Source organism: Solea solea, chromosome 20, assembly GCF_958295425.1.
Source record: "Solea solea chromosome 20, fSolSol10.1, whole genome shotgun sequence".
Lineage (NCBI taxonomy): Eukaryota > Metazoa > Chordata > Actinopteri > Pleuronectiformes > Soleidae > Solea > Solea solea.
Genome location: NC_081153.1, coordinates 2504790 through 2521005, shown reverse-complemented (window position 1 = coordinate 2521005; position 16216 = coordinate 2504790). Strand labels below are relative to the sequence as shown.

The 16216-nt window shown below is 43.1% G+C and overlaps 1 protein-coding gene across 1 annotated transcript in view; it reads right to left on the bottom strand.

Moving 5' to 3' along the window:
• fam135b (family with sequence similarity 135 member B) overlaps positions 1-16216 on the bottom strand; it is a 50606-nt gene that overhangs the window by 18224 nt on the left and 16166 nt on the right. Inside the window, exons 4-7 of the mRNA XM_058619741.1 lie at positions 7757-7896; positions 4842-4912; positions 3413-3586; positions 2758-2884 (exon numbers count right to left, since the gene is read on the bottom strand). Coding sequence (XP_058475724.1) covers positions 2758-2884; positions 3413-3586; positions 4842-4912; positions 7757-7896 — 512 coding nt within the window. The remainder of the gene's footprint in view (positions 1-2757; positions 2885-3412; positions 3587-4841; positions 4913-7756; positions 7897-16216) is intronic.

Here is a 16216-nt window from a genome sequence, read left to right as displayed (position 1 = left end):
GGCAAGTCGACACGCCGGCCCTATCATCAGACCTGTGTGCGCTCTGTAATTGCAGCGGCGCAGTATACTCGATCCAGGAAGGAACATCTGTATGTTTACTTTCATAATTCAGCCTCTGCTTTATAGAGAGGCCTGCCAGGATCTATGTTTTCCCTGTATGAACTCGACATTATGTGAAAAATGTGCACAATCTCTTACTCACTCCATGAGTCAGAGGAAGAATTTCAACATCACAGTTGTTGTGATGTCAAAGGCCAGAGTTTCTGATTTCTCCTTTAGATCCTACCCCAACATTCTGAGGCATCTCACCTCTGACAGCATCAGAATCAGGTAGAATCAATGAATTCCAGGTGTTATACAGATGTTATCAAACAGAAATCTTCTTTTTCATAAATAACAACTAAGACTCAGAGGATGTGACGCATCGTTGGACGGGCAAAGAGAAACGAAGCGTCGCCGCAGGTGAAAACCGTTTAAATAAATAAAAGGTGAAGGCGTGGAGTGCAAGTCTCACCTTCAGATATGTGGTAACGTGGCGTTTGTGAGCAGAGCTCATTACTGTGATCAAACGAAAACCCCCCGCTGAGCTAAACACAGAGCTTACAAAAGTGCCCAGCCAGGGGTGCGAGTACAAACCAGTGGGAGGAGGGTGTGTGGGGGGGGGAGAGGGGGGAGAGGGGGGTGAAACTGGGGCGCTCATTAAGATTTACAGTGAAGACTGTGACGTCTAGAGAGACACGTGTTCTAAAAGACCTACAGCTTTACAACTGTACACACATGATTTTATTAAAGAGAACCAGCCACTCATTTGTGACTCTGACTTAGTTCTGAATGTATGACACAGACACAGACAGCACAGACACAGACACAGACAGCACAGACACAGACACAGACACAGACACAGACACAGACAGCACAGACACAGACACAGACACAGACACAGACAGCACAGACACAGACACAGACAGCACAGACACAGACACAGACACAGACACAGACAGCACAGACACAGACACAGACAGCACAGACCATCACTGTGTGCCAAGGTCAAAACCACAAACACGTTCAAATTCAGCTTTGTTTGAGGCAGATTTAACATTTACCTTCCATGTACAAGCTGTTTTTACAGAGCTTTCATCTGTCAATATTCTTTTATTTTAAATTATACTGAGGTTATTAATTCAGATGTGAAAAACTCTTGAACTTTAAATTCAAATGCTTTGTCTGAGGCTCACACTCACTCAGTCATCATCTAACACTGTACACAATCTGCATCCTTTTGTTGTGTTGTTTTACAATTACACTCTACAGTATTTTATTGGTTTATTGTTTGTTCTATTATGTTTACTCATCTCTGGTGAACAGAACTTTGTTTCAGCTGTTAAATAAATAAATAAATAATAAGAATAAAATAAATACTCATCATCACGAGAACTTACTGTACATTGTGTAAGATTTAAGTTTCACTCACATCACTGGGCATCACTTTAGAAAAGACTATCTTTATAAATGATTTTGATCTTTCAGTAACGATTGATTGATTTATTGCTTGTTAAAGTCTCTAATGAAGCTCCTTTTTCACAAAAAAGGCAAAAAATAAATGTTAGTAAGCAGTAACAAGACCCTGCCAAATAGTGAGACTCCAGTGAAGTAAAGTGTTAACCTGATAATAATGCAATTATAATTAAAAGTCCTTTATAATCTAGTCTTAAATGTTAAATCCACCTCAAATCTTTACAGCAGTCAGTGCAAACACCGCTTCCCAAAATCAGAGCGATTCTTTGTCTAAGTAATAAAAGTGTAATAAAATAATAAGGTGAATAAGTAAACACAGCTGATTAATAATTGTGTGAGATGGATTCACGTCTGTGTTCTGAACGTCTGTCGAGCAAACACAGAGTCTCTCCTGCTTCTCCTGCTTCTCCTGCTCACACGTTACAGTGGTTCAGAATGATCCTCCATCCTCCATGGATGTCAGAACACACAGAAAAAGCTCTGACACTTGATTCTACAATCCTAAAGATGAGGAAATGAAGTGGAGCATAAGAAGAGAAAGAGGAGCAGGAGACTCCTGCAGCGAGGCCGCGGGGGCAACATGTCCATGAAAGCGTCTCTTCTCTACAGGTTACTGCACAATTACGTTAACAGTAATATTCTGTACACACAGCAGCGAGAGCAGAGTCGTGTCCACTGTCTCAGAGCAGAGAATAAAAGCTGAATTTCTCACTCAAAAGGTATTTTTCTTACTTTACAGGGACTTTAACTGTCGCAGGTGAAGAGACTGGACCGCGGTCTTCCAGATGCTGAGTCTGGAGGCTACATGCCCGGGCAGGAGAGTTATTCAGATATTATTAAACGCCACAGCACAGTCATAATCTCACTGGTGTTTACAGCTGTCGGACTCCACGCTCTCCTCAGCTCTTAGTCTGAATCTGGTGGACAAAACTAATCACGGCTAAATCCAGCGGCGGATTAAACCGAGATCATGTTTGTGTCAGGGCCACACGGGCGTGTAGTGGTTAGGACCTGGGTTTACCGCCCAGTCACAACAAGTTTGTTTTCCTGTACGTTCTCCGGTTTCCTCCCACAGATTTGAGGACAGGAGACTCTAAATTGACTGTAGGTGTGAGAATGAATGGTTGTTGCTGTGATGGACTGGCGACCGGTGCAGGGTGACCCCGCCTTTTATCCTAGGTCAGCTGCTATTGGCTAATTAAAATTAAGATTTGTGAGGCGGTGATGGGAGTTGTAACAAACCTCAGAATTGACAGGTTTACAGTAACCAGCGCCAAACACAAGGTTCTCCACAGACATGGCAGACGGGTCACTGGGGCTCTCTGGTGAACTCTTCCCGAGCCAAGAGCCCTTCCCTGTACGAGCAAAGCTGGAGAGACAGAGAGAGAGAGGGGGAGAACAGGAAGGACACGTGCAGAGACAAACCTTTAGGGTGTGTGTGTGTGTGTGTGTGTGTGTGTGTGGAGACATAAGCTAACAGCCAGGAGCTGCTACTGTTCCAATCAGCCAAGTGCTGTGTAATCTGCAGCATGCACAGTAACAATAATAATTATTATTATTATTATTATTATAATAATAATAATAATAATAATAATAATAATAATAATGATAATAACAACAACAATAATAATAATAATAATAACAACAACAATAATCATAATAATATTAATGATAATAATAATGATAACACAACAATAATAATAATACTAATAATAATAATAATAAAAAATAATACTACTAATAATAATAATGATAATAACAACAACAATAATAATAATAATAATAATAATGATAATAACAACAATAATAATAATAATAATAACAATAATAATGATAATAATAATGATGATAATATAATCATCATATGCTTTCTCTTCACACTAAAGCTGCTCTTTACCTGATCAGTGGCTGATGTAAGGAAACCAGTGAGGCGTGTATGGACACAGAGATGACCGACAGGTGGAAGTAGTCGAACATGACGGGGACGTGGTGGTGGAGGCCTTTACGGGGGTGGAAGTGAAGACTGAGGGTGCGACTGCTGATCAGCGGCACAGTCAGGATCTCCTCCAGCCTGAGGAGGGAGAGGAGTGAGGAGGGAGAGGAGGGAGAGGAGTGAGGAAGGAGAGGAGGGAGAGGAGGGAGAGGAGTGAGGAGGGAGAGGAGGGAGAGGAGGGAGAGGAGGGAGAGGAGTGAGGAGGGAGAGGAGGGAGAGGAGTGAGGAAGGAGAGGAGGGAGAGGAGGGAGAGGAGGGAGAGGAGTGAGGAAGGAGAGGAGGGAGAGGAGGGAGAGGAGGGAGAGGAGTGAGGAGGGAGAGATGTTTCACTAGCAGACAAATGTTTTAAAGCCTCTACCATGAATGTGAATGCTTGTTTTCCCCGCAGTTAAACACTTGAGACACGTTTTGGCATTAATATGTGTTTTATTAAAGAATATTAGTTTGTATTAAGTGGTATTATATGTATTATATACATCAACACAAAGAGAACATTGACACTGAAGCTCCTCTGGAGTGGGCGCTATTTATTTTCCTGTTTTGTCAGTTTTTTTATTTTTTTTTATGAAAACCTAGTTTCATTATTAGCATTTTCAAAGAATCAAAGACTTTTATTGTCACTTTTCTGTAAGAACATGACACACAGACAAATATAAATACCGCTTAATAACGTTTAAATAAAGACAATGTAAAAGAGAATTTTGTTTATTGTCCTGAAAGAAAGCAAAAGTGTGTCCTGTCCTCTGGAGTCTGAGGACAGATAAAGAGAAAGTGCTTCATAATTCAGTCTTTTGTCATGTTGTCAAGCACCACAATGAAACACACACACACCACACAACACAAGACAACACAAGACAACAACACTAGCTACACTTGGATAAAAGAGCAGAGCTTTGACAGAATGTTTATATTGTGCAGACGACGTTAATGTTTCATTTCTGCTGGTTTCACAAAAACAAACAGTATTTTCAGAGCTTTTACACCAACGTGAGAAAAGAGAAAAAGTAACACCATTATCACCATTATCACCATTATCTGTGTCAATAGGTCCAGCAAAGTCAACTCGACCTCGAGAGAGCAGATAAGATAATCTGTTCTCTCATCCTCCTCCTCCTCCTCTTCCTCACATGTACATTAGATTAAAATGGAGTCAGAGAGAAGACGACTCTTCAGCTCCACTCTGATCACTTAACCTGGAATTTACAGTAGAAACGGTATTTCTGATTCTGAGGTGCCACCACAGGAAGCTCGTGTACCACTTGGTTAGACACGCACCACAGTTTGAGAACCAGAAAGTTTGTATATTCAGCCCCAAACTGCTCTGAGAACTTACTGCTGCTCATTGTCAGTGAAATGAAGATCCAGCCTCAGCTGGAAGTCCACCTCACTCAGCGCTTCCTCCACCTGTGAGACGAGACAGACAAAAGAATCAAGAAGAGACGAGAGACAAACAGTGTGTCTTCCCTGTGGTTTTGGTCAAATCTAAATGATGGTGTGTGTGTGAGAGTCTAGGTGGATCCTGGAAGCTGATTGGTTCCGGTATCAGAGGCCTGATGGTTCCCAGTCAGACCGGCAGCAGACATGTTTCTGCTTGTTTTTAATAAACCTTTTTAAATGGGTTTGTTGAGTTTGTTGCTGCTGGTTTCTTGGGAGTCTCCTTCATCTCATTCATGTTGCGTTCAGGTTTTCCCCGAGGCCTGGTCGTTACAGTCTGTCCTGCGTGAAACTACCAAACCGCTCGACACCACGTACGACGGGCCGATCAACATCTGGATCAGCTTTTCAGGGTTTTATCGTTAACGTTGCGAGATCGGAGCACGTGTACTGTATATGTAAATATCTATAAACTGGTCAAATAAGTCTGGCAGAGGTAGAAGCTTCCAGAACTTTATCCCTTTCACACCTAACCCTCAAAATGTCTGCCTGGACTTTTTTTTGTTGCTAATTTTAACCCTAAAAGGACCAGAAAATGTCCTGTAACTGAGTGCTTTTGCTTTGTGACAGATGTTTACAATTTACTGCACGTTTAAAATACTGTTTTAACGATTTAAAATTAAGAAAACAAAAAGGGTTATTTGGAAAAACACTGCAGTTGTACCTGAACGACAGAGTTTGAGTGTTACATTTGAAACTGGAACAGTATGGAATAGATTTACAATAAAAACAGGCCCACATGGAAACTACGTGAGTGAATTCCCCGTAATAACCACATCATGTCGGCTTCTGACGTTCAACTTCTCAGCTTTCAGAACCTGACGCGTAAGTACGGTGATGCAAAGTGCGCTCGTGCCAACGTGTCATCAGCGATACGCTCGGTGTTAAAGGGATATTTGTGTTTTTCTTTTAGTGAGCCTTGCCAGCGTTTCAAACATCAATGAGCAGGAAGAAGGTGGAGGTACAGAATATACAGAGTGATATACAGTGATCTAACCTTCGCTTCAAAGACTTTTTTTCACGTGTGCTTATGTTGTTTTTGGTCACACCACACATGTCGTGCAGACAGCTGATTTAAATATGAACTAAAAGGGGAAGGAAATATCAAACAAAGGCGGAGCCATCGCGGCATGTAAAGGAGTCTTTTGAAGATGCACGTGTCAGCGTTGTACGCCGTTCTGCCCAGTACTGATGTGCTGATTGATTGAGCAAACACACACACACACACACATGACATGAGGAGCTATTTTGGTCTGTGCTATCTGTAACGGTCTGCAGCAGGTAACCTCTGTGAGGTTCATGAGCAGAGCCTCAGCCTCAGGTGATTTGCCTTTTGTCTCCATACGTGCACATGAACATTCAAAATGAAGAGTCATACTGGACAGAGTGTGGATGTGTGGATGTGCAGGGATGAGGGTTTAGCTTCATCTTAACTTGCCCACATCCCAACCTCAGGTCTGTCTCATCCATGTCAGCACTGATTCATTTTAGCTCCGTCAAAAAGAGGAAAAGGCTGAGTGGATTTTTGGGTTTGTGCCCACAGTGAAACCTTGAAAGACACGACATCAATAACTGTCCAACACGTTTTCACAGCTGATCATTTGAGCTGAACAAGGGGCCGTGTGGTGCATGTGCATTACAGTTAATCAGAGACAGAGAGCCTGTTCCCAGTGTATTAGTTTAAAATAATCTGTGTGTTTGCGTCGGCATGCTGAGATCAGAGATGGAAAACTCACAAACTCAATTAGATTTTGTCCATCTTTCAGTTTTGGCAGTGGACAAAAGCAGAGGTTCTGAGAGGTTCTGAGAGGTTCTGTTGTTGGCCAGTGAGCGATGTGAGAAAGAGGAGATGCAAGTATAGAGAAAAAAAATCATGCAGCTGAGAAGATCAGGGTTAAAAATAAAAGTGTAAGAAATGTGCCAAACTCCCAATTTTTTAAAGACAAGCTCCACTTCACTTCACTTCACTCCAACATTCACTTTCACAATAAACTGAGAGAGAAAGTGCTGGTATATTTAGTCAGTAGGGGGTGAAAAATAACTGAGCCCCAAAACATATGTATCCTGAGGATTAAATGGTCTCAGTCACATCTTTTATTTTCAGGTCTTCTTCAATAGAAGTCCGTCCGATTGCAGGTCAACAATTCCTTTTCCAACCCTTTAATGTTTAAGCTTTGATACAAATCTGTTCATTTAGTGGAGATCGGCCTGAGTGAGAGCTCATCGGCAGCTCCAGCTGTCAATCACAATAAATGCTGTTCTTCATCGTCTTTAAATAGGACCTTAATATTCTTATAATATTATGTGATATAAACTTAACTATAAACTTGCGTATAAAATCTGCATTAATTGTGCAAACACTGGAGTCGCCCCCTGGTGGCCAGGCTTTGTTTGATTATGATGAATATTTGGTCAACATTTGCCGCATCAAACAAAAAGAAAAGCTACTAAACATTCAGCAAAGCGGGCCACTTTCTGCACGACAGCGCACTTTTTACCATTTCATTATTCAGCATAATGGCATTAATATATCCTCCACATATTTGGCTCTGGGTTTGAATGCAGTTTTGTTCGCATGCAGTGAGCGGGGATGTGTGTGTGTGTGTGTGGAGGAACAGAGAGTGATGAAATGCATTAACCAATGACTATTTAATAGGTTATAAAGACATAAGCTGGGGCCATGAACCAAAAGCGCTGATTTTACTGAAATGATGACTTTACAAGGAGGCAAATGACATTCTGTGCTCTGTGTGTGGCCTGTGTGTTGTGTTGTGTGTGTGTGTGTGTGTAGGAAATGTCACCAGCATGACTCACCCTTTCTCCGTCCAGTAGCAGGTGGACTTTGAAGACCATGCAGTCATTCACCGCAATCTCCTCGTTTCTGTACAGGATCTGAAATATCCGGCTGAACACGGCGCCGTCGTAAACCCCTGCAGAGCTGAAGCTGCATTCTCCTGATAGGGAAACACAATAACGGTCAGCTTAGAGCAACATGTAGCATCACACACTGACTGATCTGCAACAGGAGCTGTCTCAGAGTAAATCTGGGCCTGTGTGAGAGCTCATATTTCAAATATGCACCCATAATTACAAAGTCCCCACCTGACATTTGCATGTATAAATTCTAAGACTTACATTTTCATCACAATGAAAATCCAAAATCTTAGTAAGACACCACTTTTCTACAAAGAGACAGAAAACAACTGCTCTCACCACATACTGTGTACTTCACAAGCTCACAATAAATGTCCTAACATGGATGAGGGCTGTCACGGTCATCTCGAAAACACAGCATCATGTGACGTGATGTCACCTCATATTCACGGTGTGGCTGTTTCAGAGCAGCAGTGTGAGTGGAGAGCGTCCAGTTAACAGCCACACGGGGGCAAGTTTAGCTGATTTCAGTTTGAATGGAAGTCTATGGAAAAATGATTTACAACATTACCAAACATTTTTCTGAGGGGTTCATGATCTCACATTCTTTTGTAAATGCAATGACATAACAGACATTCTGTTTGAGTTTGGATTCGTATGTGACACCACTGACCACATGATGCAGTTATTTATCGTCTCACTTCCCATTTCATGGCATTTGTAGACTACTGTAACCAATAGTTTTCTTTATTCCACCATGACAGTCACCCTCTGTTAGCAACACTCTGCTAGCTACCGCCATTACATGTAACTTCCCATGTTATTCTTTCTGAGCTTTTAGCTTTGCTAACTCTCACAGCTTAGCATCAGTGGAGCCAAATATCCCGTGAAAGTGAAGAGCATGATAGAGACGGAGGCAATGGTACAGAACAATAAAAAAAACCCAAAGAAATAGATGCATGTCAACTCATAGAATTTATTCAAAGTAATGACACCATTCTTATTTGTCTTTGTTGTTTTATGGCAGTTGGCAGCAATGTCCTCCTTCTAGATTTAATCATCCATTACCTGTGATCTTCACAACGTTCTTAGTGTTTTATGACGATTGGCTACCTCTCCCCACAGTGGTTGGTTGGTCGTGTTTTGTGGATACTGTTGTGTTACTGTCGTCCCTCACAGTAGTTCTCTCAGTTCTTCCCATGAAGACATCGTCCTCCATTATACGAGACCTAAACCCTGTGCTCTTTCAAAGCAAGCGTTGCAGACAGACACGTGGTGACGTCTTGATGATGTCATGATGAAACAACGACTTTGATCTGGAGGTTTTTAAATACGAGAGGCAGATTTGACAGTAGAGCTCGTGGCCGACATGTCTACAACGTGAGTTTGTCAGTCACAGCCGGATGTTAACGATGGAGGAGTTACAGATGAAGACCACGGCCGACGGGTCACCACAGACAGACGGTGGCTCGTACTACACCACATGGACAGTTGGCATTGCTCTTGCTGTTCCAAGAGAGGAGGCGGACTTCCCCCCGGTTCCTGATAAGGCACCAACTCCTTCGGTGAAAGGTCAAAGGCGACAGAGGTGCTATCATATTGAATACAAGTTGTTACCAGGTGACACAGTGACGACCAATGTGGATCTGCTACTGTGTGGGCCGGTGGCAAAAGTGTACAAAGATAATGACTTCAGGATCCTGCAAACACTGAATGAAGGAGACCAGACCTGGGTTACTTGGACCCACAGTTTCAGAGTCCCAGTCAACAAAGACTTTTTGATCAGTCTACATCCTTATAAGATTCAGCTGAAGATTTGGAACAGGGAGATCAAAGTGTGCTTCAAGGCCTTTTGCGAGAAACCCAAATTCTCACAGTCTGAGAATGCAATAAACACGTGCGATGACATTAAGACCTTGATTAACACGCTAAGAGCCTCTTGCGAGAATAAGTTTAACATGTCTAAAAAACACAAAAGTGATATAGTTTTTAAGTCCGATTTAGATGCGAGCTCAGAAATAGACAAGAACTTGGGTCCACCAGTGACGGCAAGTTTTCAAAAACCCAAAACTGGTACTTGTGACCATGAGGAAATAAAAAATTATGGTGCCCCATCATTTGAAATGAATCCCATGTGTTTTCTGGCAGGTGAGACTTCAGTGACTGAGCGCTTCCCGGTTTGCTCTGCAAACATTTTTGAGGTAATGTGCAACATCACTCTGGACAGAGCTTTACTATCGGACCAACTGAAAGCTGAACTTAATCCACTGGTCATCACGATTGTGTCAGCAACCTCGATGCCTCTGTCCCCGGTCCCTCTCCATGTCCTACAGGAAAAATGCAGGCCTGTCTATTGCCAGTACAAGTTCCACAACCTGAGTATGTACACAACCAGAAAACACGAGCATGGGACCAAAATCTACTTCAGAGATGTAAATGTCGTCTTGACCGGCTTGATGAGTCCTCACGAGTTCCAAAGTTTCCTTGCCAGTTCACCTCTGCAGATAGAGGTTCATGACCGTGACAGGAAGTTGGAGGAAATACCAAAAATCCACAGGGATGCAGTTTGTAATTCTTACGGTGTCGCTAGTCTAAACCTGTCTGATATACTACTTGGTAAGAAAAGTCTGAAGGTGAACTTGCCAATCAAATGTCGTCTTCCGGCGTCTTCAAAGTTTGACAAGAACACAAGTGCAGGGAGGACGACAAACAAAGCTGCCAGTAATCCCATGCCACAGGGCCACTACTTGGCTGCCAATTCACAACTCAAAGTCAAGGTTGAGATAGCTTGCCCACTGAAGGACGATGGCAGTGAGTCATATGGTGGTTTATTTGGACGCATCACCTTCCTGTTTCATCACAGCAACGCTTCTACAATGACCACACTGAGATCGGAGATCCTCAGAATCAACGCATCGGCCTTTCACCTGGACTCACAGTCACTGGAAGATATGGAGCGATCGCTATCAAATGCCAAATACCTGGCGCGTTTAAAGCGGGATAGAGGCAAGGATCTGGATTACATTACCGGTTTCCATGTGCTGGACAAAAGGAGACACATCTTTGTTCTTGAGGGGTTGAAAAATAAAGCCGTGAGGAGACTCCGGGAGGCTGTTTCCATCAAGCTCAGTGGGAGTGAGGAGGAGCAGGTGATTGTCCTCTACAATTCAAATTTGAGTTTCTTTCAGCGCATCTATGACTCATTAGATATGAGTCTGAGTCCCATCTATTTATTTCTCTCACTACAGACCATCATGAGAAAACCAGTGGTCTACAATAGAGCCAAGGTGCCTGAACCCTGCTTTCAAGCATTGTCGATGTTAAACCAGTTGTGTAAAGTGAGGCAACTCAAACACGTGGTGCAGTACAACCTCTTCCCATCAGCTGACATGATTTTCAGCATAAGCAAGACGTGTGGCCTCTCTGCTGTGGACTGGATGCAAAAAGCCAGAGCAAGTGCTAAAATAGACTTGCCTCCTCGGCCTGTGAGGATGAAAAGAAAAATGCCACTCGACAACTACAACAAAGAATACATCAGATGGAAACACAAGTGCCAGCAAATGCCATTCCAGCACTACAGGGACTTCAACCAGGAACACATTCAACTGGTGAAAGACAAGAGTGTCCAGTTTCACAAACCAAAGCCTGCTCTATTAATGATCGATCATGATCGAACCAAGTCGGCACATAACTACAGCATGCAGACCTTCAACTCAAACGTGCTAGCCATGGAGCTGCTCCAGAAAGAGATGGCTAAGGCCCCGGGGCGGAGGTTCACCTACAGTCAGCAGTACCACAGCGCTACAGTGGAGCTTAGAGATGTGACTCCAAAAGACAGCCCTGCACCTGCCTCCATGGTTTGGTTGACAAACTTTAGCAGTGTCGAGGATAGACTGCATCCCAAACGGCCAGACGATGCTCGCGTGGAAGAGCTGAGGAGACCATGGAGAGAGAACGTCCTTCATGTCAACATGATGAAGCCCACGCTGTCAAGGGACAGACTGCTTTGGTGCTGGCGCCACCAGGACTTTCAGCTCTACGGCAAAACTGGCCCTTACTTCAGCACACCTCCTCTCAGTATTCACCTGCCTGAAGAGTCTCTGCAGCAGGGACACATGAATTCAGCCAAAACTGAGTGAGTGAGGAAACCAGCCCTGAAGCTGAAGCCTCTAAATATCAACTGTCAGTGGTGAAGCCCGGTGATGTCAAAGCAGAAACACACCACACACCTCTTTTAACAACAAGGACCATCACATTAGATTTAGAGTCAGCAGCTTTCCTTCTGTGAGGGTAGGTGTCCACAAGGACACACACACATCAGCTGGAAAGCAGTCAAACCTCTGCCAAGGAACTTTCATCCAAATCTGTCCTTAACCTTTGAACTCATGGGTACTCAAATAAAAACAGGCAATGATAGGTGGTTTGATGCAATGATTAGTTGACTGTGATGCGGCCGTTGTTTGTTATGCCAGACTGTAAAGGAAACAAGATGAAAAGATTATTTTAGATTTTATGAATTTTATGGTTAAAAAAAACAAAAAAAAACAAAGCAGAATTCCTAATGGAATCTGTGTTTTATGGAATTTGCATCTGTAATTTAGCACGAGTGCTTCTTCTGTAGAATAGTGTCATAAACTATGCAATCCTATATTTCAAAGGAATTGTTAATGATGATGTCATGACATCACTAAATCCCTTTGTGCCTTTGAGGAAACACCACAAGTAAGAAAAACCGAAGAGATTTGGTCTGTGCTGTAGTGGAGAACATCGATCTGTGACTGAGAACAACAGAAACATTTTTCCCTGCACAGGGCAGCGTCGAATGTGAAAGCAGAGGATTGAAGACGAGACAAAAGGACCCCGTAGCTGTGTTTATGGACAAATGGGGAAGCACAAAGAGTCCCGGCGAGAGATGGCTGGTAAGGAGAAGCGAGCTAAACAGCCAACCCTCTTCACAGTGGGGGTGCAGACGGACTACAGGGAAAGTGAAACACAGACGGACCCATATACCCCCGAGTATGTGACAGAACGTGGGATTACCCAACCAGAGCTCCTGCAAGTGGCAACTTTGACTTGGGGTCAGGGTCTGCCTGCAGGCCTGGCAGAAGTGCAAATGATTGAGCGTGCACGGGTCAAGCGAGCTTGGGAGGCTTCCCTTCCTTCAGAAGATGACCAAACTCAGCTCGCCATGAGGAAGCACATGATGGAGGAAAGGGAGGCCAAAGAATGGGATTTCATCAGAGAGGAAATCCAGAACATGCAGAATAGGCATCTTGCTCGGCTGAAGGACTTGGTGATACAGCAGAACAAGGCCCACCACGAGCTCATAAAGGATAAACTGAAACAAAAATACGCCAAGCTTCAACAAGACAAGGAGGCCAGGCTTCAGCGGATCCAAGACGACTTCGTCAGGTCCCTGAGTTTACTGGAAGCCAAGAGAAGAAATATGGACGCAAAGATAGAGCAACGTACGCAAGACGCTGCAGACTCTCAGACGTATGCGTGTCAGACCCACATAGGCAAGTTCATTATGAGTGTCTATGACAATGAGTTACAAAGCCACTACAAAGAAGCATATGAAGGACTGTTAAAGCTTAGAGCAGGAATGGCCACCAAGGCATATATGAGGAGACCCAAGCCCCAAATCAGCAACTCCATCGCAACCAAGCCTCTTGCAAAAAGAGTGGTAAAACTGATTAACAAATATAAGGCCCAGTGGGAGGAGCACGATGACATGACAGAGGCCTCATGCTCACCTGCCCCTCGTCTGGTCGCGGAGGAGCCACCAGAGGGGGAGGTGGAGATTGATCTGTCATGAACCATCACGGGACAATCCAAGGTGAGACGCCTGCAGCAAAGTGGATGAATGTAATCATAGTTAATAGAATGAAGAAGCCGAGAGCTGATCAGCCCAAAGACCCCGACCGGCTCTCAACGAACAAACATCACAAATTAAGAATTGTCATTGTCACAGTCCTCCAAGAAAACTTTCAATAAAAATTATTTTTTTGTATTTCCAATTTTCTTTATTCATGTTCTCTCACTTTTTCAGAATTGTCTGTGCCATGCCATTTCAGACAATCAGCAAATTTCAATGAAGAATATGTCGATTATAATATGTCGTTTAGCAGCAAAATCCTGGAAAGAAAAAGAGAAGCCTGAGCAATATTATGAGTGACTGCTTTGATATTTGATCTCAGTCACAGCAGGCAACAATGATATTACAAAGATAAACTGAGAATCGTTCTATCAATGCTCGTGATGGGAAGGAAAGGATGTCCATACTTCTCTAATCATCTAATAACCAATTATTAATGCATCTTTTACAACAATGTGGCAGCAGCAGGTATTTAGTTAGTGGACTGCATGTGTGTTGCAGAAGAGATTACATTTACTGGGATCCTTGAATCCATCTCTTAGCTCTGCTCCGGGTCAACACACCTTACTGTTATACTGTTAACACTTGGGAATGTTACCAGTACAATAGTCAGTGATTCCCAATTATTGTTTTACTGTTGTTTGCCCTTGGACAATCCTGTAGCGGCTCTACAATGTCTTCCCCACTTTATCACGCTGTTAGACGGACAGCCTTTTTCCCAGAGGAAACTGAAGTTTGTGTTGTGTTCTGCAAGCTACCTGTGTTGACACGCTGAGGAACCCTGTGTTATTGTCACAAGCGTGCCAATGATTTTCTGACTTTTTCCTCCCTCGTCTCATAAAGACTCTGGTGATGCACAGAAGAAATGGCCCCAAATGAGCAAATGTATCCATGACCAGTAACAACCGTCCCAGTGAAGCCTGTGATTTGTATCTGCACCACAGCGATCAGGTACGGTCAGAAAAACACACAGGGCTTATCAAGGAAGGCAGGGAAAAAGCAGTAGCTACAGAAAACTGAATACACGAGACTGTCCTCCAATAAAACGTACATATAGGTCGTATGCAGGAATTACGACCTATGTTTACGTTTTCAAAACATGCACCCCTAGCAGTTGTATACATAACAGCAACCACTTCCGCCTTAGACGTCGTATCTAGTGGCTTCGCCGATGGCGGCACTGGCAGTCGGCTCAGTAGCGAGAGCGCTGCGCCGGAACACGGTTGACAATGGTTCGGTCCCTAACTATACCACCTTTTTAATATTTTTTTTTATTTTTACTACCTAACCCTGTCTTTCTGCCCTAACCCTACCCTCAGTGACATCTGTGCATATTCGAGTTGGAAAATACTACCTTTACGTCGCATTCAGGGGTTTGAAAAAAACGACCCACAGTCACGTTTTCAGAAAACGACCTATATGTACGTTTTCAGGGGTTGAAAAAACGACCTATATGTACGTTTCAGTTGGAGGACAGGTTGGAATAAACCAGGGATGCCAAACTGGTGGCTCGAGGGCCACATGTGGCCCGCCAATGGATTAAATGTGGCCCGTCCACTCAATATCGCATTACAGCCCTTTGAACACAGAATAATGACAGAATATCATACATAAATAAATTTATAGAAAATGTAATACTAACAGTAACACATTTGTTGTACATTATTAATTGTATTACATTCAACATTAAATTACATTTGAGTTTGACAACCTGGAATAAACGATTGTTATTGCCCTGCAAAACAGAGAGTACTTAAATGTGTGTGTTTTTTTCTAACTCACTTTCCTGCCTGTTATTTTCTTTATACATAATTTGCTTCATAAGATATAAGAAAGTGGAAATAAAGCTTTACAGCCTGGTGAAAAAGCATAGTAGGCTGCACACTACAGTTTTCTCTTCATCTTCTCTTTTCTGTGTATGATATTTTCTCTTTGCCACAAGTGCCTTCTCTTTTTTTCTTTACCAGGTAGGACAGTCAGTGACGACTGCGGCTGATTTAGCACCCAGCTGCGAGCGATGAGAAGTCTTTGAGATCTCCTGCTGAGGTTGCTGCTCTTTTCTGACAGACACATGGGGCTGCTGTCAAAGGCTCGGTGGATGTGTCAGAGACGGTATAATCCCTCCGAGGATGAACTGTGTGTCGATGGAGTAGCAGCTCAGCGTTAGTGCTACACCTCCTCCTCCTCCTCCTCACAGACTGCTTTGGATTCTGCATGTTTATTTGTGTTGACCTGTGTTTCTAAAGCAGATTAGACTATGGCACATATAGAATATCGACTCTTTTCCTCCATACCTGGCAGCTATTTCCAAAGAAACATTCACCTCTTTTAACTAAAGAGTGCTGACACTTCAGCGATATGGATATAAATAAACACGTTATTTTACACCTTGCATTTACATTCACAGTGGTGTATAGAGCGGAGCAGAAACACATCAAAGCCATCCCTTTCTGACATTGGTTGGTAAAATGCAGTTTTTACAGGTGTCGGGGTGAAGGTGAGTTATCACGTCCTGCACATAA